This window comes from Oncorhynchus nerka, linkage group LG19 (genome assembly GCF_034236695.1).
Source record: "Oncorhynchus nerka isolate Pitt River linkage group LG19, Oner_Uvic_2.0, whole genome shotgun sequence".
Classification (NCBI taxonomy): domain Eukaryota; kingdom Metazoa; phylum Chordata; class Actinopteri; order Salmoniformes; family Salmonidae; genus Oncorhynchus; species Oncorhynchus nerka.
In genome coordinates this window covers 43,498,898-43,524,633 of record NC_088414.1, presented here as the reverse complement: position 1 = coordinate 43,524,633, position 25,736 = coordinate 43,498,898, and the positions used below count along the sequence as shown (strand labels likewise).

Below are 25,736 nucleotides of genomic sequence, written 5' to 3'. Positions count from 1 at the left end.
CTACCTGCCGCCTCTACGCTCCAACCACTAGCCTACCTGCCGCCTCTACCCTCTAACCACTAGGCTACCCTGCCGCCTCTACGCTCTAACCGCGAGGCTACCTGCCGCCTCTACGCTTTAACCGCTAGGCTACCTGCCGCCTCTACGCTCTAACCACTAGGCTACCTGCCGCCTTCTACCCTCTAACCACTAGGCTACCTGCCGCCTCTACACTCTAACCGCTAGGCTATCTGCCGCCTCTACACTCTAACCACTAGGCTACCTGCCTCCTCTACGCTCTAACCACTAGGCTACCTGCCGCCTCTACACTCTAACCACTAGGCTACCTGCCGCCTCTACACTCTAACCACTAGGCTACCTGCCGCCTCTACGCTCTAACCACTGGGCTACCTGCCGCCTCTACGCTCTAACCGCTAGGCTACCTGCCGCCTCTACACTCTAACCACTAGGCTACCTGCCTCCCCTACACTCTAACCACTAGGCTACCTGCCGCCTCTACACTCTAACCACTAGGCTACCTGCCGCCTCTACGCTCTAACCGCTAGGCTACCTGCCGCCTCTACACTCTAACCACTAGGCTACCTGCCGCCTCTACACTCTAACCACTAGGCTACCTGCCGCCTCTACGCTCTAACAACTAGGCTACGTGCCGCCTCTACGCTCTAACCACTAGGCTACCTGCCGCCTCTACGCTCTAACCACTAGGCTACCTGCCGCCTTCTACGCTCTAACAACTAGGCTACGTGCCGCCTCTACGCTCTAACCACTAGGCTACCTGCCGCCTCTACGCTCTAACCACTAGGCTACCTGCCGCCTTCTACCCTCTAACCACTAGGCTACCTGCCGCCTCTACGCTCTAACCACTAGGCTACCTGCCGCCTCTACGCTCTAACCACTAGGCTACCTGCCGCCTTCTACGCTCTAACAACTAGGCTACGTGCCGCCTCTACGCTCTAACCACTAGGCTACCTGCCGCCTCTACGCTCTAACCACTAGGCTACCTGCCGCCTTCTACCCTCTAACCACTAGGCTACCTGCCTCCTCTACGCTCTAACCACTAGGCTACCTGCCGCCTCTACGCTCTAACCACGAGGCTACCTGCCGCCTCTATGTTCTAACCACTAGGCTACCTGCCTCCCCTACACTCTAACCACTAGGCTACCTACCTCCTCTACTCTCTAACCACTAGGCTACCTACCGCCTCTACGCTCTAACCACTAGGCTACCTGCCGCCTCTACGCTCTAACCACTAGGCTACCTGCCGCCTCTACACTCTAACCACTAGGCTACCTGCCGCCTCTACGCTCTAACCACTAGGCTACCTGCCGCCTCTACGCTCTAACCACTAGGCTACCTACCTCCTCTACACTCTAACCACTAGGCTGCCTGCCGCCTCTACGCTCTAACCACTAGGCTACCTGCCGCCTCTACGCTCTAACCACTATGCTACCTGCCGCCTCTACACTCTAACCACTAGGCTACCTGCCTCCCCTACACTCTAACCACTAGGCTACCTGCCGCCTCACTCTAACCACTAGGCTACCTGCCGCCTCTACACTCTAACCACTAGGCTACCTGCCGCCTCTACGCTCTAACCACTAGGCTACCTGCCGCCTCTACGCTCTAACCACTAGGCTACCTGCCGCCTCCACGCTCTAACCACTAGGCCACCTGCCGCCTCTACGCTCTAACCACTATGCTACCTGCCGCCTCTACACTCTAACCACTAGGCTACCTGCCTCCCCTACACTCTAACCACTAGGCTACCTGCCGCCTCTACACTCTAACCACTAGGCTACCTGCCGCCTCTACACTCTAACCACTAGGCTACCTGCCGCCTCTACGCTCTAACCACTAGGCTACCTGCCGCCTCTACGCTCTAACCACTAGGCTACCTGCCGCCTCTACGCTCTAACCACTAGGCTACCTGCCGCCTCTACGCTCTAACCACTAGGCTACCTGCCGCCTCCACGCTCTAACCACTAGGCTACCTACCTCCTCTACACTCTAACCACTAGGCTACCTGCCGCCTCTACGCTCTAACCACTAGGCTACCTGCCGCCTCTACGCTCTAACCAGTAGGCTACCTGCCGCCTTCTACGCTCTAACCACTAGGCTACCTGCCGCCTCTACGCTCTAACCAGTAGGCTACCTGCCGCCTTCTACGCTCTAACCAGTAGGCTACCTGCCGCCTCTACGCTCTAACCACTAGGCTACCTGCCGCCTCTACGCTCTAACCACTAGGCTACCTGCCGCCTTCTACGCTCTAACCACTAGGCTACCTGCCGCCTCTACGCTCTAACCACTAGGCTACCTGCCGCCTCTACGCTCTAACCACTAGGCTACCTGCCGCCTTCTACCCTCTAACCACTAGGCTACCTGCCTCCTCTACGCTCTAACCACTAGGCTACCTGCCGCCTCTACGCTCTAACCACGAGGCTACCTGCCGCCTCTATGTTCTAACCACTAGGCTACCTGCCTCCCCTACACTCTAACCACTAGGCTACCTACCTCCTCTACTCTCTAACCACTAGGCTACCTGCCGCCTCTACGCTCTAACCACTAGGCTACCTGCCGCCTCTACGCTCTAACCACTAGGCTACCTGCCGCCTCTACGCTCTAACCACTAGGCTACCTGCCGCCTCTTTACGCTCTAACCACTAGGCTACCTGCCGCCTCTACGCTCTAACCACTAGGCTACCTACCTCCTCTACACTCTAACCACTAGGCTGCCTGCCGCCTCTACGCCTAACCACTAGGCTACCTGCCGCCTCTACGCCTAACCACTATGCTACCTGCCGCCTACACTCTAACCACTAGGCTACCTGCCTCCCCTACACTCTAACCACTAGGCTACCTGCCGCCTCTACACTCTAACCACTAGGCTACCTGCGCCTCTACACTCTAACCACTAGGCTACCTGCCGCCTCTACGCTCTAACCACTAGGCTACCTGCCGCCTCTACGCTCTAACCACTAGGCTACCTGCCGCCTCCACGCTCTAACCACTAGGCTACCTGCCGCCTCTACGCTCTAACCACTATGCTACCTGCCGCCTCTACACTCTAACCACTAGGCTACCTGCCTCCCCTACACTCTAACCACTAGGCTACCTGCCGCCTCTACACTCTAACCACTAGGCTACCTGCCGCCTCTACACTCTAACCACTGGCTACCTGCCGCCTCTGCGCCTAACCACTAGGCTACCTGCCGCCTCTACGCTCTAACCACTAGGCTACCTGCCGCCTCTACGCTCTAACCACTAGGCTACCTGCCGCCTCTACGCTCTAACCACTAGGCTACCTGCCGCCTCCACGCTCTAACCACTAGGCTACCTACCTCCTCTACACTCTAACCACTAGGCTACCTGCCGCCTCTACGCTCTAACCACTAGGCTACCTGCCGCCTCTACGCTCTAACCAGTAGGCTACCTGCCGCCTTCTACGCTCTAACCAGTAGGCTACCTGCCGCCTCTACGCTCTAACCACTAGGCTACCTGCCGCCTCTACGCTCTAACCACTAGGCTACCTGCCGCCTTCTACGCTCTAACCACTAGGCTACCTGCCGCCTCTACGCTCTAACCACTAGGCTACCTGCCGCCTCCACGTTCTAACCACTAAGGCTACCCGCCGACCCAAAATAATAATATAGTCTAAATAATTAATTTTTGTTTCTTCTTAGGATACCTGGAAATAATAACAATATAGCTTAGATAATTATGCTTCCTGGCTTTCTCCTGACTGATTTAGAGTTAGTATGTTGTTTAATAGCCTGTTGACATGTTGAAGGTCAATTGATAGTGACAGAATCACACATTAATTACCAAAGTCAATTTTTTTGGTCTCCTCGGCTACATAAGTTTTTTGTACAGCCTCCGAATGTCATGGAGATAAACCATATGTGTCGTAGTCACGTCTTTCTCCGGCATTGTACAGCTTGTTTCTAGCATAAAGCATTGCGGACCAAAGTGTCATTAACTTATTCTTTTAGACATTATATTTAGCAAAAGCCACAATACTCTCACATACCCCCTCAATATACTCTCAATATACCTTCACGTACCCCCTCAATATACCCCCACATACCCCCTCAATACACCCATAAAAATGTACTTTTAACAAGGAAAACATGATAATTGAAATGCATTCCAGGTGACTATCTCATGAAGCTGGTTGAGAGAATGCCAAGAGTGTGCAAAGCTGTCATCAAGGCAAATGGTGGCTACTATGAAAACTCTAAAATATATTTGTTTAACACTTTTTTGGTTACTACATGATTCCATATGTGTTATTTCATAGTTTTGATGTCTTCACTATTATTCTACAATGTAGAAAATAGTACAAATAAAGAAAAACCCTTGAATGAGTAGGTGTGTCCAAACCTTTGACTGGTACTGTATGTTTTCGAAATATGAAGAATACAGGCACCAAAAGTACATTAGGCTACTCTTGTTCCATGCCCATATGGGTAGTGTGCGTCACGGCTGGATAGGCTGAGTTTCTTCGGTCGAAAGTCACGCCATAGCCATTACCGTTAAAACCAACTTTTGGTTGGTCTTAAATATCCCTATCAGCGCTGCCTGAAATTACCACTTTGTGTCATGTTTTTAAGGACTCAAATATTTGAGCGTAAGCGAGCAGATATAAGAAATGGAAAATTAACGTTGCGCAACAGTTTGAAAATAGCAGACCGCTGGCTTTAATGAACAGGTCGAAATTGCCAACAAAAGTGTATATGACCGCCGAAAATCGAGCGCTAGCGTCAAACAGCATAATTTGCAAATAAATTCATTTAAAATCCTACAATGTGATTTTCTGGATTTTTTTTCTCATTTTGTCTGTCACAGTTGAAGTGTACCTATGATGAAAATTACAGGCTTCTCTCATCTTTTTAAGTGGGAGAACTTGCACAATTGGTGGCTGACTAAATACTTTTATGCCCCACTGTAGAAGAGTAGGGAGGTAGGCAACAAATAGGCCTAAAACTGTGATAGATAGATGTGCAAATGATGATGTGCAAGTAGAGATACTGGGGTGCAAAAGAGCAAGAAGATAAGTAACAATATGGGGATGAGGTAGTTGGGTGGGCTATTTACAGATTGGGTGTGTAAAGTAGGAGTTGGCTTTGGGGATGACTAGTGAAATAAACCTGTTGGAGCGCATGCTACGGGTGGGTGCTGCTAAGGTGACCAGTGAGCTGAGATAAGGCAGGGCTTTACATAGCAAAGACTTATAGATGACCTGGAGCCACTGGGTTTGGAGACGGATATGTAGCAAGGGCCAGCCGACACACAAGGTCGCAGTGGTGGGTAGTATATGGGGCTTGGTGACAAAATGGATGGCACTGTGATAGACTACATCCAGTTTGCTGAGTAGAGTGTTGGGGGCTATTTTATAAATGACATCGCCGAAGTCAAGACTCTGTATGATTGTCAGTTTTACGAGGGTATGTTTGGCGGCATGATTTAAGGAGGCTTTGTTGTGAAATAGAAAGCTGATTCTAGATTTAATTTTGGATTGGAGATGCTTAATGTGAGTCTGGAAGGAGAGTTTACAGTCTAACCAGACACCTAGAGAGTTTACAGTCTAACCACCACCTTCCAGAGTAGTGATGCTAGTCAGGCGGGAGGGTGCGGGCAGCAATCGGTTGAAGAGCATGCATTTAGTTTTACTAGCATTTAAAAGCAGTTGGAGACAACGGGAGGAGTGTTGTATGGCGTTGAAGCTCATTTGGAGGTGTGTTAGCACAGTGTCCAAAGAAGGGCCAAATATATGCAGAATGGTGCCGTCTGCGTAGATGTGGATCAGAGAATCACCAGCAGCAAGAGCGACATCATTGATATATACAGAGAAAAGAATCGTCCGAGAATTGAACCCTGTGGCACCCCCATAGAGATTGCCAGAGGTCCAGACAACAGGCCCTGCGATTTGACACACTGAACTCAATCTCAGAAGTAATTGGTGAGGAAGAGGAAGATGGAGAGGAAAGCTATTTTTAAGAGCTTCCAGGCATCCTCTACTGACGGGATGAGGTCAATATCTTTCCAGGATACCCGGGCCAGGTCGATTAGAAAGGCCTGCTCGCTGAAGTGTTTTAGGGAGCGTTTGACAGTGATGAGGGGTGGTCGTTTGACCATGGACCCATTACGCACGCAGGCTTAAGGTTTGTTTTGTTGTTTTGTATTGAATCAAGTTAGTATTTTGTCTCAGTGTATTTTGTAAATAACTTTGCCGGCTATAACTAACTTTGAGCACTGTAAATAATGATGGACACTTATGAACCTGAACCTTATGCATCTCAAAGTTGCATAGTCTACTGAATCTCTGCCCTTAACAAGATGTCTACCCTGCATATTTTACTGAATCTCTGCCATTAACAAGATGTCTACCCTGCATATTTTACTGAATCTCTGCCATTAACAAGATGTCTACCCTGCATATTTTACTGAATCTCTGCCCTTAACAAGATGTCTACCCTGCATATTTGACTGAATTTCTGCCCTTAACAAGATGTCTACCCTGCATATTTGACTGAATCTCTGCCCTTAACAAGATGTCTACCCTGCATATTTTACTGAATCTCTGCCCTTAACAAGATCTCTACTCTGTATATCCTACATGTAAACTATCCTTTCAATCCCCCCCCACAGGTGTAACCTCACAGAGGTATGTGTGTGTCTACTTCCTGTCCCCAGGTGTACAGTGCGGACGGTGAGTTCCTGTTTAAGTTTGGTTCCCATGGCGAGGGGAACGGCCAGTTCAATGCCCCCACCGGAGTTGCCGTGGATACCAATGGGAACGTCATCGTGGCCGACTGGGGCAACAGCCGCATACAGGTGAGGCCACACCCACAGCACCTGATACAAGGTGAGGCCACACCCACAGCACCTAATACAATGTGAGGCCACACCCACAGCACCTCATACAAGGTGAGGCTACACCCACAGCACCTCATACAAGGTGAGGCTACACCCACAGCACCTCATACAAGGTGAGGCCACACCCACATCACCTCATACAAGGTGGGGCCACACCCACAGCACCTGAAACAGGTGGGGCCACACCCACAGCACCTAATTTGGGAGATAACGCACACAAACAATAGAGATGCATAGAGGACTCTAGTGCCCAAAAGCTTGTTTTAGCATGGGCAGCACCATTGAGGACTTTCACCATTTTGAAGTAGTCAAATTGGTTTAAGGAAGGACAACATAATTCAATCCAGATCACCAGGAGGGATCAGCCAATGAATTATACTTGTGAGGAAACATTCCATAACTCCAGGGGGCAGTAAATCACCAACCTTTAAATCTGTTCAGACAACACCCTCCAGGGGGCAGTAAATCACCAACCTTTAAATCTGTTCAGACAACACCCTCCAGGGGGCAGTAAATCACCATCCTTTAAACCTGTTCAGACAACACCCTCCAGGGGGCAGTAAATCACTATCATTGTCTTTATACCTGTTCAGACAACGCCCTCCAGGGGGCAGTAAATCACCATCCTTGTCTTTATACCTGTTCAGACAACACCCCCCAGGGGGCAGTAAATCACCATCCTTGTCTTTATACCTGCTCAGACAACACCCTCCAGGGGGCAGTAAATCACCATCCTTTATACCTGTTCAGACAACACCCTCCAGGGGGCAGTAAAATCACCATCCTTTATACCTGTTCAGACAACACCCTCCAGGGGGCAGTAAATCACCATCCTTTATACCTGTTCAGACAACACCCTCCAGGGTGCAGTGTGCACCCTTTCAGTTTGTTTTCCAACTCATAGAAATAGTAGAAGAAGAAAACTGACTATATATAGCCTCCACATTGACTCTGCACCAGTACCCCCTGTATATAGCCTCCACATTGACTCTGTACAATACCCTCTGTATATAGCCTCCACATTGACTCTCTACCGTAATACCCTGTATATAGCCTCCACATTGACTCTGTACCATACCCCCTGTATATAGCCTCCACATTGACTCTGTACCGGTACACCCTGTATATAGCCTCCACATTGACTCTGTACCGTAACACCCTGTATATAGCCTCCACATTGACTCTGTACCGGTACCCCCTGTATATAGCCTCCACATTGACTCTGTACCGGTACCCCCTGTATATAGCCTCCACATTGACTCTGTACCGGTACCCCCTGTATATAGCCTCCACATTGACTCTGTACCGCTACCCCCTGTATATAGCCTCCACATTGACTCTGTACCGCTACCCCTGTATATAGCCTCCACATTGACTCTGTACCGCTACCCCTGTATATAGCCTCCACATTGACTCTGTACCGCTACCCCTGTATATAGCCTCCACATTGACTCTGTACTGGTACCCCTGTATATAGTCTCCACATTGACTCTGTACCGTACCCCTGTATATAGCCTCCACATTGACTCTGTACCGGTACCCCCTTTATATAGTCTCCACATTGACTCTGTACCGGTACCCCCTGTATATAGCCTCCACATTGACTCTGTACCGGTACCCCCTGTATATAGCCTCCACATTGACTCTGTACCATACCCCCTGTATATAGCCTCCACATTGACTCTGTACCGGTACACCCTGTATATAGCCTCCACATTGACTCTGTACCGTAACACCCTGTATATAGCCTCCACATTGACTCTGTACCGGTACCCCCTGTATATAGCCTCCACATTGACTCTGTACCGGTACCCCCTGTATATAGCCTCCACATTGACTCTGTACCGGTACCCCTGTATATAGCCTCCACATTGACTCTGTACCGCTACCCCCTGTATATAGCCTCCACATTGACTCTGTACCGCTACCCCCTGTATATAGCCTCCACATTGACTCTGTACCGGTACCCCCTGTATATAGCCTCCACATTGACTCTGTACCGGTACACCTGTATATAGCCTCACTATTGACTCAGTACCGGTACCCCCTGTATATAGCCTCCACATTGACTCAGTACTGGTACCCCCTGTATATAGCCTCCACATTGACTCAGTACTGGTACCCCCTGTATATAGCCTCCACATTGACTCAGTACCGGTACCCCCTGTATATAGCCTCCACATTGACTCTGTACTGGTACCCCCTGTATATAGTCTCCACATTGACTCTGTACCGGAACCCCCTGTATATAGCCTCCACATTGACTCTGTACCGGTACCCCCTTTATATAGTCTCCACATTGACTCTGTACCGGTACCCCCTGTATATAGCCTCCACATTGACTCTGTACCGGTACCCCCTGTATATAGCCTCCACATTGACTCTGTACCGGTACCCCCTGTATATAGCCTCCACATTGACTCTGTACCGGTACACCTGTATATAGCCTCCACATTGACTCTGTACCCCCTGTATATAGCCCCTGTATACCGGTACCCCCTGTATATAGTCTCCACATTGACTCTGTACCGGTACCCCCTGTATATAATCTCCACATTGACTCTGTACCGGTACCCCCTGTATATAGCCTCCACATTGACTCTGTACCGGTACACCTGTATATAGCCTCCACATTGACTCTGTACCCCCTGTATATAGCCTCCACATTGACTCTGTACCGGTACCCCCTGTATATAGCCTCCACATTGACTCTGTACCGGTACACCTGTATATAGCCTCCACATTGACTCTGTACCCCCTGTATATAGCCCCTGTATACCGGTACCCCCTGTATATAGTCTCCACATTGACTCTGTACCGTACCCTGTATATAATCTCCACATTGACTCTGTACCGGTACCCCCTGTATATAGCCTCCACATTGACTCTGTACCGGTACCCCTGTATATAGCCTCCACATTGACTCTGTACCGGTACCCCTGTATATAGCCTCCACATTGACTCTGTACCGGTACCCCTGTATATAGCCTCCACATTGACTCTGTACCGGTACCCCCTGTATATAGCCTCCACATTGACTCTGTACCGGTACCCCCTGTATATAGCCTCCACATTGACTCTGTACCGGTACCCCCTGTATATAGCCTCCACATTGACTCTGTACCGGTACCCCTGTATATAGCCTCCACACTGACTCTGTACCGTAATACCCCCTGTATATAGCCTCCACATTGACTCTGTACCGGTACCCCCTGTATATAGCCTCCACACTGACTCTGTACCGGTACCCCCTGTATATAGCCTCCACATTGACTCTGTACCGGTACCCCCTGTATATAGCCTCCACATTGACTCTGTACCGGTACCCCCTGTATATAGCCTCCACATTGACTCTGTACCGGGCACCCCTGTATATAGCCTCCACATTGACTCTGTACCGGTACCCCCTGTATATAGCCTCCACATTGACTCTGTACCCCGTATATAGCCTCCACATTGACTCTGTACCGGTACCCCCTGTATGTAGCCTCCACATTGACTCTGTACCGGTACCCCCTGTATATAGCCTCCACATTGACTCTGTATCCCCTGTATATAGCCTCCAAATTGACTCTGTACCGTACCCCTGTATATAGCCTCCACATTGACTCTGTACCCCCTGTATATAGCCTCCACATTGACTCTGTACCGGTACCCCCTGTATATAGCCTCCAAATTGACTCTGTACCGATACCCCCTGTATATAGCCTCCACATTGACTCTGTACCGATACCCCCTGTATATAGCCTCCACATTGACTCTGTACCGGTACCCCCTGTATATAGCCTCCACATTGACTCTGTACCGGTACCCCTGTATATAGCCTCCACATTGACTCTGTACCGGTACCCCTGTATATAGCCTCCACATTGACTCTGTACCGGTACCCCTGTATATAGCCTCCACATTGACTCTGTACCGGTACCCCCTGTATATAGCCTCCACATTGACTCTGTACCGGTACCCCCTGTATATAGCCTCCACATTGACTCTGTACCCCGTATATAGCCTCCACATTGACTCTGTACCGGTACCCCCTGTATGTAGCCTCCACATTGACTCTGTACCGGTACCCCCTGTATATAGCCTCCACATTGACTCTGTATCCCCTGTATATAGCCTCCAAATTGACTCTGTACCGGTACCCCCTGTATATAGCCTCCACATTGACTCTGTACCCCCTGTATATAGCCTCCACATTGACTCTGTACCGGTACCCCCTGTATATAGCCTCCAAATTGACTCTGTACCGATACCCCCTGTATATAGCCTCCACATTGACTCTGTACCGATACCCCCTGTATATAGCCTCCACATTGACTCTGTACCGGTACCCCCTGTATATAGCCTCCACATTGACTCTGTACCGGTACCCCTGTATATAGCCTCCACATTGACTCTGTACCGGTACCCCTGTATATAGCCTCCACATTGACTCTGTACCGATACCCCTGTATATAGCCTCCACATTGACTCTGTACCCCCTGTATATAGCCTCCACATTGACTCTGTACCGATACCCCTGTATATAGCCTCCACATTGACTCTGTACCGATACCCCCTGTATATAGCCTCCACATTGACTCTGTACCCCCTGTATATAGCCTCCACATTGACTCTGTACCGATACCCCTGTATATAGCCTCCACATTGACTCTGTACCCCCTGTATATAGCCTCCACATTGACTCTGTACCGATACCCCCTGTATATAGCCTCCACATTGACTCTGTACCGATACCCCTGTATATAGCCTCCACATTGACTCTGTACCCCCTGTATATAGCCTCCACATTGACTCTGTACCCCCTGTATATAGCCTCCACATTGACTCTGTACCGTAATACCCTGTATATAGCCTCCACATTGACTCTGTACCGATACCCCCTGTATATAGCCTCCACATTGACTCTGTACCGATACCCCCTGTATATAGCCTCCACATTGACTCTGTACCGGTACCCCCTGTATATAGCCTCCACATTGACTCTGTACCGATACCCCCTGTATATAGCCTCCACATTGACTCTGTACCGTACCCCTGTATATAGCCTCCACATTGACTCTGTACCGGTACCCCCTGTATATAGCCTCCACATTGACTCTGTACCGGTACCCCCTGTATATAGCCTCCACATTGACTCTGTACCATAACACCCTGTATATAGCCTCCACATTGACTCTGTACCGTAACACCCTGTATATAGCCTCCACATTGACTCTGTACCGGTACCCCCTGTATATAGCCTCCACATTGACTCTGTATCCCCTGTATATAGCCTCCACATTGACTCTGTACCGGTACCCCCTGTATATAGCCTCCACATTGACTCTGTACCATAACACCCTGTATATAGCCTCCACATTGACTCTGTACAGTAACACCCTGTATATAGCCTCCACATTGACTCTGTACCGGTACCCCCTGTATATAGCCTCCACATTGACTCTGTATCCCCTGTATATAGCCTCCACATTGACTCTGTACCGTAACACCCTGTATATAGCCTCCACATTGACTCTGTACCAGTACCCCCTGTATATAGCCTCCACATTGACTCTGTACCGTAATACCCTGTATATAGCCTCCACATTGACTCTGTACCGATACCCCCTGTATATAGCCTCCACATTGACTCTGTATCCCCTGTATATAGCCTCCACATTGACTCTGTACCGGTAACCCCTGTATATAGCCTCCACATTGACTCTGTACCATACCCCCTGTATATAGCCTCCACATTGACTCTGTACCGATACCCCCTGTATATAGCCTCCACATTGACTCTGTACCGATACCCCCTGTATATAGCCTCCACATTGACTCTGTACCGATACCCCCTGTATATAGCCTCCACATTGACTCTGTACCGGTACCCCCTGTATATAGCCTCCACATTGACTCTGTATCCCCTGTATATAGCCTCCACATTGACTCTGTACCGTAACACCCTGTATATAGCCTCCACATTGACTCTGTACCAGTACCCCCTGTATATAGCCTCCACATTGACTCTGTACCGTAATACCCTGTATATAGCCTCCACATTGACTCTGTACCGATACCCCCTGTATATAGCCTCCACATTGACTCTGTATCCCCTGTATATAGCCTCCACATTGACTCTGTACCGTAACCCCCTGTATATAGCCTCCACATTGACTCTGTACCGATACCCCCTGTATATAGCCTCCACATTGACTCTGTACCGATACCCCCTGTATATAGCCTCCACATTGACTCTGTACCGATACCCCCTGTATATAGCCTCCACATTGACTCTGTACCGTAACCCCCTGTATATAGCCTCCACATTGACTCTGTACCGATACCCCCTGTATATAGCCTCCACATTGACTCTGTACCGATACCCCCTGTATATAGCCTCCACATTGACTCTGTACCGATACCCCCTGTATATAATCTCGCTATTGTTATTTAACTGCTGCTCTTTAATTATTTGTTACTTATGTTTTTGTTTTTTTTAGTTATTTTTCTTAACTGCGTTGTTGGTTAAGGGCATTTCACGAAGGTCTGTTGTATTCCGTGCATGTGAATTAAAATTGCATTTGATTTGAAACCCCTTTTTTTCTTTCCCCAGGTATTTGACAGCGCTGGTTCCTTCCTGTCCTATATCAACACATCAGCTGACCCTCTCTACGGCCCCCAGGGTCTGACCCTCACCTCTGATGGACACGTGGCCGTAGCCGATTCTGGAAACCACTGCTTCAAGATCTACCGCTACCTACAATGATAGAGAGATGGAAGGAAAGATCGGGAGGGAGAGAGAGAGAGAGAGACAAAGAGAGACAGAGAGAGAGAGAGAGAGAGAGAGAGAGAGAGAGACAGAGAGAGAGAGACAGAGAGAGAGACAAAGAGAGAGACAAAGAGAGAGAGGCAGAGAGAGAGAGGCAGAGAGAGAGAGAGAGAGAGAGAGAGAGAGAGAGACAAAGAGAGAGAGAGAGAGAGAGAGAGAGAGAGAGAGAGAGAGAGAGAGAGAGAGAGAGAGACATGGAGCCATGGCTGACTCTTCAAAGGTTTGAGGGATGGATGGTAGGAGGGGTGGACAGATGGACCCACAGAACAACTGCTTCAAAGCCTACTGCTTCCTACAGTAGGATGGATGGAGAGTTGGACCGGACCACGGTTCTTATACTGCTTCCTACAGTAGGATGGATGGATGGATGGACCGGACCACGGTTCTTATACTGCTTCCTACAGTAGGATGGATGGACCGGACCACGGTTCTTAAACTGCTTCCTACAGTAGGATGGATGGATGGATGGATGGATGGATGGACCGGACCACGGTTCTTATACTGCTTCCTACAGTAGGATGGATGGACCGGACCACGGTTCTTAAACTGCTTCCTACAGTAGGATGGATGGATGGATGGACCGGACCACGGTTCTTATACTGCTTCCTACAGTAGGATGGATGGATGGATGGATGGACCGGACCACGGTTCTTATACTTCTTCCTACAGTAGGATGGATGGATGGATGGATGGACCGAACCACGGTTCTTATACTGCTTCCTACAGTAGGATGGATGGATGGACCGGACCACGGTTCTTATACTACTACCTACAGTAGGATGGATGGATGGACCGGACCACGGTTCTTATACTACTACCTACAGTAGAGGGAGCCAGTTGGGACTCTCCCCTGCAGTAGGATGGATGGACCAACCACGGTTCTTATACTACTACCTACAGTAGAGGGAGTCAGTTGGGACTCTCCCCTGCAGCTTTACCAGACAAGGGAGAACTGAACTCCCCTTTGGGAGGCTGGAGTGGAATGGAAAATACGACTTTACCAATCAGTGAATGAGTGACAACAGGAAAGTTAATATGTCCATACTCTATTAAACAGTGTTAATATGTCCATACTTCACACCCTGGTTGTGTCTATTCCATTGGGGACCACTTTGTAAACAAGTGGAATCGATTTAGCGTGTTATTATCCCCTTGGGTTGTGGTCAGCCATCTTTTACCCATAAATCTAAAGGAGTGTTACATCCGCCATTTTGTGCGATCTATATAACCTTATATAGATGTACATCATGTATATTTGTTTTGTGTGTAGAGGTATCTGAATACTTTAGATCAATGCACTATCTAGGTACGCTATGTAGAAGAGCTCAACCACTTCACAAGATACTGTATGTGAGGTTGAACTGTATGAATTGCAAATATCAAGAGCACAAAGTTACACACATTTCTATTTATGTTCTTTTTCTAAAGAACTTAAACAAAGGACTTGTTTGTTTAAAACATTTTTTTTTATTTCTACATGATTTTATCTTTTAACAAACAAACAAACAAACAAACAAACAAACAATGTTTTTAAATCTAATTTGCTGCTGTTTAGATGTCCTCCTCTTCTTGGCCTCGGGTGTGTCCCAATAATTCCTCTTTCTTCCTGAAGTGTGCACTTGTTCGGGCTAAAGTGAGTTACCGTTTACCGTACCAGTCATGTCCTTGTAATAGAGTGGACGTCCCCCGGGAAATCAAATCAAAATCTAATCAAATCTATTTATAAAGCCCTTCGTACATCAGCTGATATCTCAAAGTGCTGTACAGAAACACAGCCTAAAACCCCAAACAGCAGCAATGCAGCAAGCAATGCAGGTGTAGAAGCACAAATGAGTCTGTTTAAACTAGAGATATCTGTATTTTTTTGCTTGGGCTGCCTCTCAATCCACCACATCCGCCAACGTCGGCTGTCCACATCTGTGGTGGAAGGTGGCAGAGCTACAGCAGTGTTTGTCAGACCAGGAGACATCCCCAAAAATCGAACTTCTCGTGAAAAGGCCTGTAGTGTTCGCACGGAAAGCTGAGACTCTCACAAATGCGTTGGTGTTCTCCGTTTTGCTCTACTAGCTATTTTGACTAGCTGTTTTGACTAGCTATTTTGACTAGCTGTTTTGACTAGCTATTTTGACTAGCTATTTTGACTAGCTGTTTTGACTAGCTGTTTTGACTAGCTATTTTGACTAGCTATTTTGACTAGCTGTTTTGACTAGCTATTTTGACTAGCTGTTTTGACTAGCTATTTTGACTAGCTGTTTTGACTAGCTGTTTTGACTAGCTATTTTGACTAGCTGTTTTGACTAGCTGTTTTGACTAGCTGTTTTGACTAGCTATTTTGACTAGCTGTTTTGACTAGCTATTTTGACTAGCTATTTTGACTAGCTGTTTTGATAGCTGTTTTGACTAGCTGTTTTGACTAGCTGTTTTGACTAGCTATTTTGACTAGCTGTTTTGACTAGCTATTTTGACTAGCTGTTTTGACTAGCTGTTTTGACTAGCTGTTTTGACTAGCTGTTTTGACTAGCTGTTTTGACTAGCTGTTTTGACTAGCTATTTTGACTAGCTATTTTGACTAGCTGTTTTGACTAGCTATTTTGACTAGCTGTTTTGACTAGCTATTTTGCCATGTATGAAGATCATTTCCAATTAATTTATATTGGCTAATAGACATTTGGGAAAAATATCTTCGACTCCTCCGTCCTCTCTCCTCCGTCCTCTGTGACCCGGAAACCGATTGATAAGTGGTTGAGGAAAGTGTCAACTAGTTTGTAGGGGAATGGAAGTGTGTCCTCCACTCCCCGAGTGCCCCCGCCCCTCCCAGAGTATCCTCCCAGTGTCCTCCCCTCCCAGAGTATCCTCCTTTCACCTAGGATAGTCCTTTGTGGAAGAGTTGTAATATATGCCACAACCCCCTTTGAATCAGCTGTTGTTTTGTCAGAGGAGAAGAAAAGCAAGCAGACATTTAAAAAACAACATGCTACTCAAGGTTTTATCTGGAATATGTCTGCCACGACTAGCAACATTTATTTCTACCACTTCACACCTATATTCTGGATTCTGTTTGGCGCGCCAATGGACAAGGAGAGTCTCGTTTCGGTTACATTTTTATTTGGATAGTCCGGACGATCTGTTGATGAGAAACTGCTTGCTAAGGTCAGGGTTAGAGCGAGGGTTAGTAGATAGTTATTTGAAATGTTACTGGTCGTCTTTGTCGAGCCAAATAAAGTGTTAATCTCATGTCAAAACAAGCACATTTGCTCTCCTGGACGAGGAAGGAGGAGTTAACGAAACAAATTGTGAAACTCCCCAATTAAAGGGAAGTGGACACGTCTGGAGAAAGGAGAGATTATTGGAACGCAGGCCTTGTGACACTGTAGCACTGAAATACTGCTCATCAGCGCCCTCTAGTGGGGGGAAACATCCACATCGACTATTACACTGAAATATATTTTTGTACATTGTTGTTGTTGGACATTACACAAAGATGATTACTTTCAAAGGAATAATTTATATATATATATGTAACTCTGTGTATATTCAAATATTGCTATCTATATCATATTCCAAAAGTGTATATTACTTCCTTATTGTTGTTGTGGCTGACGAAAGCACTTCCTTATTGTATTTGTTCTGACTTTCATATCAAGTCACATTTTATTGGCCACATACACATGTTTAGCAGATGTTATGTCACATACACATGGTTAGCAGATGTTATTGGTCACATACACATGGTTAGCAGATGTTATTAGTCACATACAGATGTTTAGCAGATGTTATTTGTCACATACACATGGTTAGCAGATGTTATTAGTCACATACACATGGTTATCAGATGTTATTTGTCACATACACATGTTTAGCAGATGTTATTGGTCACATACACATGGTTATCAGATGTTATTGCGGGTGTATCAAAATGCTTGTGTTTCTAGCTCCAACAGTGCAGTAGTATCTAACTAAATGCTTGTGTTTCTAGCTCCAACAGTGCAGTAGTATCTAACTAAATGCTTGTGTTTCTAGCTCCAACAGTGCAGTAGTATCTAACAATACACACATCAATACGCACATCTAAAAGTAAAATTATAGAATTAAGAAATATATACACATTAGATTGAGCAATGTCAGAGTGGCATTGATTAAAATACAGTAGAATAGAATACAGTATATACATATGAGATGAGTAAACCACTATGTAAACATTATTTAAACCTTATTAAAGTGACCAGTGATTCCTTTGTCTATGTATATAGGGCACCAGCCTCTAAGGTGCAGGGTTATGTAACCGGCTAGTGATGGCTATTTAACAGTCTGATGGCCTTGAGATGGCCTTTCACTGTTCAGAAGGCTTTCTTTGTGGTAAATGAGAAGCACATTGCCAGTTAACAGGGCATGCGGAAAGAGTTCCACCCACATGCAGTTATATTCTAATTCAAGGGTGGCTCTTCCTGGAGACCTATACCCTCCCTGCAGGGTTTTGTTCCAGTCCTACTCAGAACACACCTGATTCTATTAATCAGCTCCTCCTCAGGATATTGGGTATAGGGCTGGAGCAAAAGCCTGCACGCCCAGTAGCTCTCCAATATGACGGATGGCCAACCCTGTTCTAATTTCCCCTGTTTGTGTGAATAAATCATATGCTCTGTGCTGCATCTCAATTCACCGCACCCCATCTGCCGCTCCCGAGGCCATGCATCTCAGTGCTAGAGGTGTCACTACAGATCCTGGATCTGATTCCAGGCTGTATCACAGCGGTCTAAGGCACTGCATCTCAGTGCTAGAGGTGTCACTACAGATCCTGGATCTGATTCCAGGCTGTATCACAGCGGTCTAAGGCACTGCATCTCAGTGCTAGAGGTGTCACTACAGATCCTGGATCTGATTCCAGGCTGTATCACAGCGGTCTAAGGCACTGCATCTCAGTGCTAGAGGTGTCACTACAAATCCTGGATCTGATTCCAGGCTGTATCACAGCGGTCTAAGGCACTGCATCTCAGTGCTAGAGGTGTCACTACAGATCCTGGATCTGATTCCAGGCTGTATCACAGCCGGCCGTGATTGGGAGTCCCCATTGGGCGCCGCGTCGTCTGGGTTAGTGTTTGGCCCGGGGGTAGGCCGTCATCGTAAGTAAGAATTTGTTCTTAACTGACTTGCGTAGTTAAAAGTTAAACGGGAGGGAATAAATACGCTGTGACTTAACTCATGTTACTGATTTAGTCTCAAACTATTCAGAAAATATTGTATTTGCTTGAGTAATCTCCTACCTTGAGTGATATTCTTACTGACCCCCACTAAATGCATGACCTAGACTAAAACAAGCTCGGACTAAACTAAGCCAACACTGAAATAAAAATAAAAAAATCAACAGAAATATGACATAACTTTTACAAAGATGCTGTATAATATACAGTATACATTTAAAATAATTTGTTTTGTATTTTGTTCAGATCGTATGATTACAAAAGTATGTATTAAATATGAAATAAATATAATAAATAAATTAAATATTAAAGACACAACACCGTCATAGTTTTCTGGGTGCTTTGTTTGTGTGGTTTAAGATATACACTGCCTTTCAAAAGTTTGGGGTCACTTAGAAATGTCGTTGTTTTTGAAAGAAAAGCAATTTTTTTTGTCCATTAAAATAACATGAAATTGATCAGAAATACAGTGTAGACATTGTTAATGTTGTAAATGATTATTGTAGCTGGAAACGGCTGATATTTAATGGAATATCTACATAGGTGGACAGAGGCCCATTGTCAGCAAACGTCCCTCCTGTGTTCCAATGGCACGTTGTGTTGGCTAATCCAAGTTTATCATTTTAAAAGGCTAATTGATCATTAGAAAACCCTTTTGCAATTATGTGAGCACAGCTGAAAACTGTTGTTCTGATTAAAGAAGCAATAAGATGGGCCTTCTTTAGACTACTTGAGTATCTGGAGCATCAGCATTAGTGAGTTTGATTACAGGCTCAAAGTGGCTAGAAACAAATAACTTTCTTCTGAAACTTGTCCGTCTATTCTTGTTCTGAGAAATAAAGGCTATATTCCATGCGAGAAAATGCCAAGAAACTGAAGATCTTGTACAACACTGTGTGCTACTCCCCGTTCTGACTGTTTGGGGCATCCGGAGAGGTGAGCGCTACCATCAGTCCTGTGTCATGCCAACAGTAAAGCATCCTGAGACCATTCATTCACATTCATGTGTGGGGTTGCTTCTCAGCTAAGGGAGTGGGCTCACTCTCAATTCTGCCTAAGTGCCATGAATAAAGAATGGTACCAACACATTAGAGGTCGAAAATTATGATTTTTCAACGCTGATACCGATTATTGGAGGACCAAAAAAAGCCGATACCGATTAAATGGCCGATATATATATTTTTTTATTCGTAATAATGACAACTACAACAATACTGAATTAACACTTATTTTAACTTAATATAATACATTAATAAAATCAATTTAGCCTCAAGTAGATAATGAAACGTTCAATTTGGTTTAAATAAAGCAAAAACAAAGTGCTGGAGAAGAAAGTAAAAGTGCAATATGTGCCATGTAAGAAAGCTAACGTTTCAGTTCCTTGCTCAGAACATGAGAACATATGAAAGCTGGTGGTTCCTTTTAACATGAGTCTTCAATATTCCCAGCTAAGAAGTTTTAAGTTGTAGTTATTATAGGACTATTTACCTTTATACCATTTGTATTTCATTAACCTTTGACTATTGGATGTTCTTATAGACACTTTAGTATTGCCAGTGTAACAGTATAGCTTCCGTCCCTCTCCTCACTCCTCCCTGGGCTCGAACCAGCAACACAACGACAACAGCCACCACATCGAAGCAGCGTTAACCATGCAGAGCAAGGGAAACAAGCGCGCTAACTAGCCAGCCATTTCACTTCGGTCACACCAGCCTCATCTCCGGAGTTGATAGGTTTGAAGTCATAAACAGCGCAATGCTTGATGCACAACGAAGAGCTGCTGGAAAAATGCATGAAAGTGCTGTTTGAATGAATGTTTACTCGCCTGCTTCTGCCTACCACCACTCAGTAAAATACTTAGATACTTGTATGCTCAGTCAGATTATATGCAACACAGGACACGCTAATGAATATCTAGTAATATCATCAACCATGTGTAGTTAACTAGTGATTATGATTGCTTTTTATAAGATAAGTTTATTGCTAGCTAGCAACTTATCTTGGCTTACTGCATTTGCGTAACAGGCAGTCAGTCTCCTTGTGGAGTGCAAGAGAGAGGCAGGTCTTTTTTGTGTTGGACTAGTTAACTGTAAGGTTGCAAGATTGGATCCCCCGAGCTGACAAGGTGAAAATCTGTCTTTCTGCCCCTGAACAGGCAGTTAACCCACTGTTCAGGCCGTCATTGAAAATAAGAATGTGTTCTTAACTGACTTGCCTAGTTAAATAAAGATTCAATAAAAGGTGTAAAAATACAGATTTCCGGTTGTTATGACAACTTGAAATCGTCCCTAATTAATCGGCCATTCCTCTACAACACATCCTCCGAGAGCAACTTCTCCCAACCATCCAGGAACAGTTTGGTGATGAACAATGCCTTTTACAGCATGATGGAGCACCTTCCCATAAGGCAAAAGTGATAAAAAGTGGCTCGAGGAACAAAACAGATATTTTGGGTCCATGGCCAGGAAACTCCACAGACCTTAATCCCATTGAGAACTTGTGGTCAATCCTCAAGAGGCGGGTGGACAAACAAAACCCCACAAATTCTGACAAACTGTGTTTGTGGCCCAGAAGTTAATTGCCAGGGCGGATTGCAGAGGTCTTGAAAAAGAAGGGTCAACACTGCAAATACCTCTTTGCATCAACTTCATGTAATTGTCAAGAAAAGCCTTTGACACATGAAATGCTTGTAATTATACTTCAGTATCCATAGCAACATCTGACAAACGCAGCTGTCGCTCGGCAACCTTCCTTCGCAGATGCGGAAGGGCCGACATGAGCGTTTGGGGTCGATTTAGATACAGACCATGCTGATATATCTTTATTTTAAATTGATAGATTTTTTTTGTATTATGTTACATTGCACAGGGGTGCCTCAAGAGACTTGTAAAAAACACATTTGTATTGCGATTCAATGGGTCGGTGTTGTCATGACTACTAATGACAAAGCCAGGTACTGTAAAAAAAAAAAGTGTTTGTGACAGGGCAGGTGAACAGTTTCCCCAAGGGGACACTTATTAATCAAATGTATTTATAAAGCCCTTCTCACATCAGCCAGACATCTCAAAATGCTGTAGAGAAACCTAAAGCCTAAAAGCCATTTGAATGTTTACATTCATGACGGTAAAATAAAATCGCAGCCTCTTGCGATATGGATATTGCACGTCACTATATGAACATTCAATTCATTGTGCAGCCCTTCCCCTCTTGCTTCCCTCTCTAATTTATTTGACCTTTATTTAACTATGCAAGTGGGTTAAGAACAAATTCTTATTTTCAATGACAGCCTAGGAACAGTGGGTTAACTGATCTAGGAACAGTGGGTTAACTGCCTTGTTCAGAGGCATAGATTTCTCCCTAGTCAGCTCTGGGATTTGATCCAACAACTTTACGTTTACTAGTGCAACGCTCTAACCACTAGGCTACCTGCCGCTTCTAATACCTGTTTTCCCATTTGTACAACAACTGCTCTAGATCAAACCTCCCGTTCTCCTAGAATAATCAAGAACATAATAATAATAATAATTTAAAACAATTCTCAGCCTAAATGACATTATTTTCTGGAGAACTCTGATTTAGTAAATACAACAAAACGTTGTCCAGTTACATTTTATTTTCCAAATGTTCATTAGTAACACAAGGACAGTAGGCTATATACAGTATTGCATTTGTAATTTGCACCAATGACAACATGAACAAACACAATTCAAAAAAAGCCATTCTTTTTCATCCAGAACGCCGCAGCCCGTCTGGTGTTCAACCTTCCCAAGTTCTTCACGTGAGTGTGCTCCCTCCACTGCAATATGTTAAGTATCCGCTAAAACCAGGGCGGCTGTACATTTTCTGAAGGCCCTCCAAACAAGGGCGCTTCATCCACCTCTGGCCTGCTCTCAACTGGTCAGTTCAGTAGCCCAGTCAAAACTGTTTCATTGAGCCCCCCAATGGTGGACACAAACTTCATACTGACAGCGGAGCAATCACCACCTTGAACACCTGAAACATTCTTTAAGGAATTAGGATAGGATAAGATGGTCCCTCGACCATGCTGAAAAGGATTTAATCAGCACTACAATGTGACCTCCACAGAGGTCATAAGGTGAATGCCTGACATTTGTAAGTCGCCTGTAAAGAGTGTTGCTAAATGTTAAATGTAATGTAAAATAAACAATATGCATTGCAATCATGATTCATTCAGCATGACAAAAAAAAATAATTTTAAAAAGTTTAAAATAATAATAAATACATTGATATTCAAGGGTAAATGAATAACAGGATAAAAATAAAAACAACTGACCTTGTGTATTCTTGGGGTGCGTTCAGTTCAATTGAACGTTTGCTACATTGCGTAATAGTTAGTACTGAACAACACCTTTCCCCAAAACGTTCTTGAAAAGACTAAGGTACATTTACTCCATTTGGTGAGTGTGACTTGAAGCAATATGTTAAGTATTTAAAAAGGGCGGCTGTACATTTTTAACCTCCAACCGCTCTGCTTTTCTCAACTGGTCGTTCAGTACAGCACTGTTTCATTGAGCTTTACACTAAATTCATACTGAACGCAGCCCCCTATTTGAACACAACCCGTGGAACATTCTGGTTGGACGGCAGATGGTCAAGACGACCATGCTCAAATGGACCAATCAGCAACCAGAGCAATGTGACCTGAACGGACACAGAGCCAATAGGAAAACATTCTACCCCTGTAAACAGTGTTCTCCACATGTTAAAGAACCCAAAATAAACAACAAAAGCCAGATCGCTTTCAGCATGACAATGTTTTGGAACGTTCGGATAGAAATAGCCTGTGTAGAACAAACATACCTCTGACATGTAGAATAAGGATTCACATCGGCTCGATTCATGGCAGATCTGCAATGTTCGAGAAAGTTTGGCAACTGAACATGGCCCAGTGTCAGCACTTTACAATGGAATTGGTTAAACCTTTACGAAATGACGATGAACCAAAAACTACACACAGGTTAAAAACTTAAACTTAAATAAAACAAACAAGATTATTCACAACCATCAATAAACAGGATGTAATGTTATTGACAACAAAGAACAGGATGTAATGTGAAGTTAGACAACAAAGAACAGGATGTAATGTTATTGACAACAAAGAACAGGATGTGATGTAATGTTATTGACAACAAAGAACAGGATGTAATGTTATTGACAACAAAGAACAGGATGTAATGTTATTGACAACAAAGAACAGGATGTAATGTTATTGACAACAAAAGAACAGGATGTAATGTAATGTTATTGACAACAAAGAACAGGATGTAATGTTATTGACAACAAAAGAACAGGATGTAATGTGAAGTTATTGACAACAAAGAACAGGATGTAATGTTATTGACAACAAAGAACAGGATGTAATGTTATTGACAACAAAGAACAGGATGTAATGTTATTGACAACAAAGAACAGGATGTAATGTTATTGACAACAAAAGAACAGGATGTAATGTTATTGACAACAAAAGAACAGGATGTAATGTGAAGTTAGACAACAAAAGAACAGGATGTAATGTTAGAGACAACAAAGCACAGGACCCATTAATAGTCCATGTAATGGTAGAGTAATGGTACAGAGTAATGGTACACAGTATGTACAGGCACCTGACATGATAAAAAGCACAGGACCCATTAATAGTCCATGTAATGGTACAGAGTAATGGTACAGAGTAATAGTCCATGTAATGGTACAGAGTAATGGTACACAGTATGTACAGGCACCTGACATGATAAAGAGGAAACCCTCGAGGACATGAGGGATACAACGCATATTGAAAGCAGGCGCTTCCACACAGATGTGGTTCCTGAGTTAAGCAATTGACATCCCATAATGGTTATGTTCATGTATAAAAATGCCCTGATACTTTGGCTACTATGGCTAGGGGAGAAAAAAAAGTGATTTAAAAGGAGGGGTCTCATAGGAACATAGGGGGTTTAAAAAGGTGTGTGTGTGTGTGTCAGTATAAAGCAGATGCTTTCACACAAAGGTGTGGTTCCTGAGTTAAATAGGACTTTAAACTCCCATCATGCTTAGGGTCATGTAAAACAGAATTGCTGGGCAGGCCATTATTTTGGCTACCATGGCTACGCCCCCATAGGATGACAATGCTCCCATCCATAGTGCGATGTAAACCATATGCCCTGGCCGTCTCAGTCACCACATCTCAACCCAATTCAACACTTACGGTAGATTCTGGAGTGGCGCCTGAGACCGTGTTTTCCACCACCATCAACAAAACACCAAATGATGGAATTTCCCGTGGAAGAATGGTGTCACGTCCCTCCAATAGAGATCCAGACTCTGGTAGAATCGGTGCCAAGGTGCATTGAAGCTGTTGTGGTGGCTCGTGGAAGAATGGTGTCACGTCCCTCCAATAGAGATCCAGACTCTGGTAGAATCGGTGCCAAGACACATTGTAGCTGTTCTATCTCGTGGTGGACCCACATCCTATTAAGACTCTTTATGTTGGTGTTCCCTTTATTTAGGCAGTTACCTGCACTCCGTGTTTCCTTCATTTAGGCAGTTACCTGCACTCCGTGTTTCCTTTATTTAGGCAGTTACCTGCACTGTGTGTTTCCTTTATTTAGGCAGTTACCTGCACTCTGTGTTTCCTTTATTTAGGCAGTTACCTGCACTCTGTGTTTCCTTTATTTAGGCAGTTACCTGCACTCGGTGTTTCCTTCATTTAGGCAGTTACCTGCACTCTGTGTTTCCTTTATTTAGGCAGTTACCTGCACTCTGTGTTTCCACATCCTATTAAGACTCTTTATGTTGGTGTTCCCTTTATTTAGGCAGTTACCTGCACTCTGTGTTTCCTTTATTTA

At 45.3% G+C, this 25,736-nt stretch overlaps 1 protein-coding gene across 3 annotated transcripts in view; it reads left to right on the top strand.

The window, feature by feature from the left end:
• The window catches only part of trim3b (tripartite motif containing 3b), a 148,524-nt gene extending 132,513 nt beyond the window's left edge, over positions 1–16,011 (top strand). For 2 of the 3 annotated variants that reach the window (XM_065004963.1, XM_065004964.1), the window contains 2 exons: positions 6,694–6,834; positions 13,478–16,011. In XM_065004963.1, the coding sequence (XP_064861035.1) occupies positions 6,694–6,834; positions 13,478–13,630 (294 nt within the window). In that variant the 3' untranslated portion in view covers positions 13,631–16,011. The remainder of the gene's footprint in view (positions 1–6,693; positions 6,835–13,477) is intronic. The other variant, XM_065004965.1, reaches the window with a different exon arrangement.
• The last annotated feature ends 9,725 nt before the right edge of the window (positions 16,012–25,736 follow it).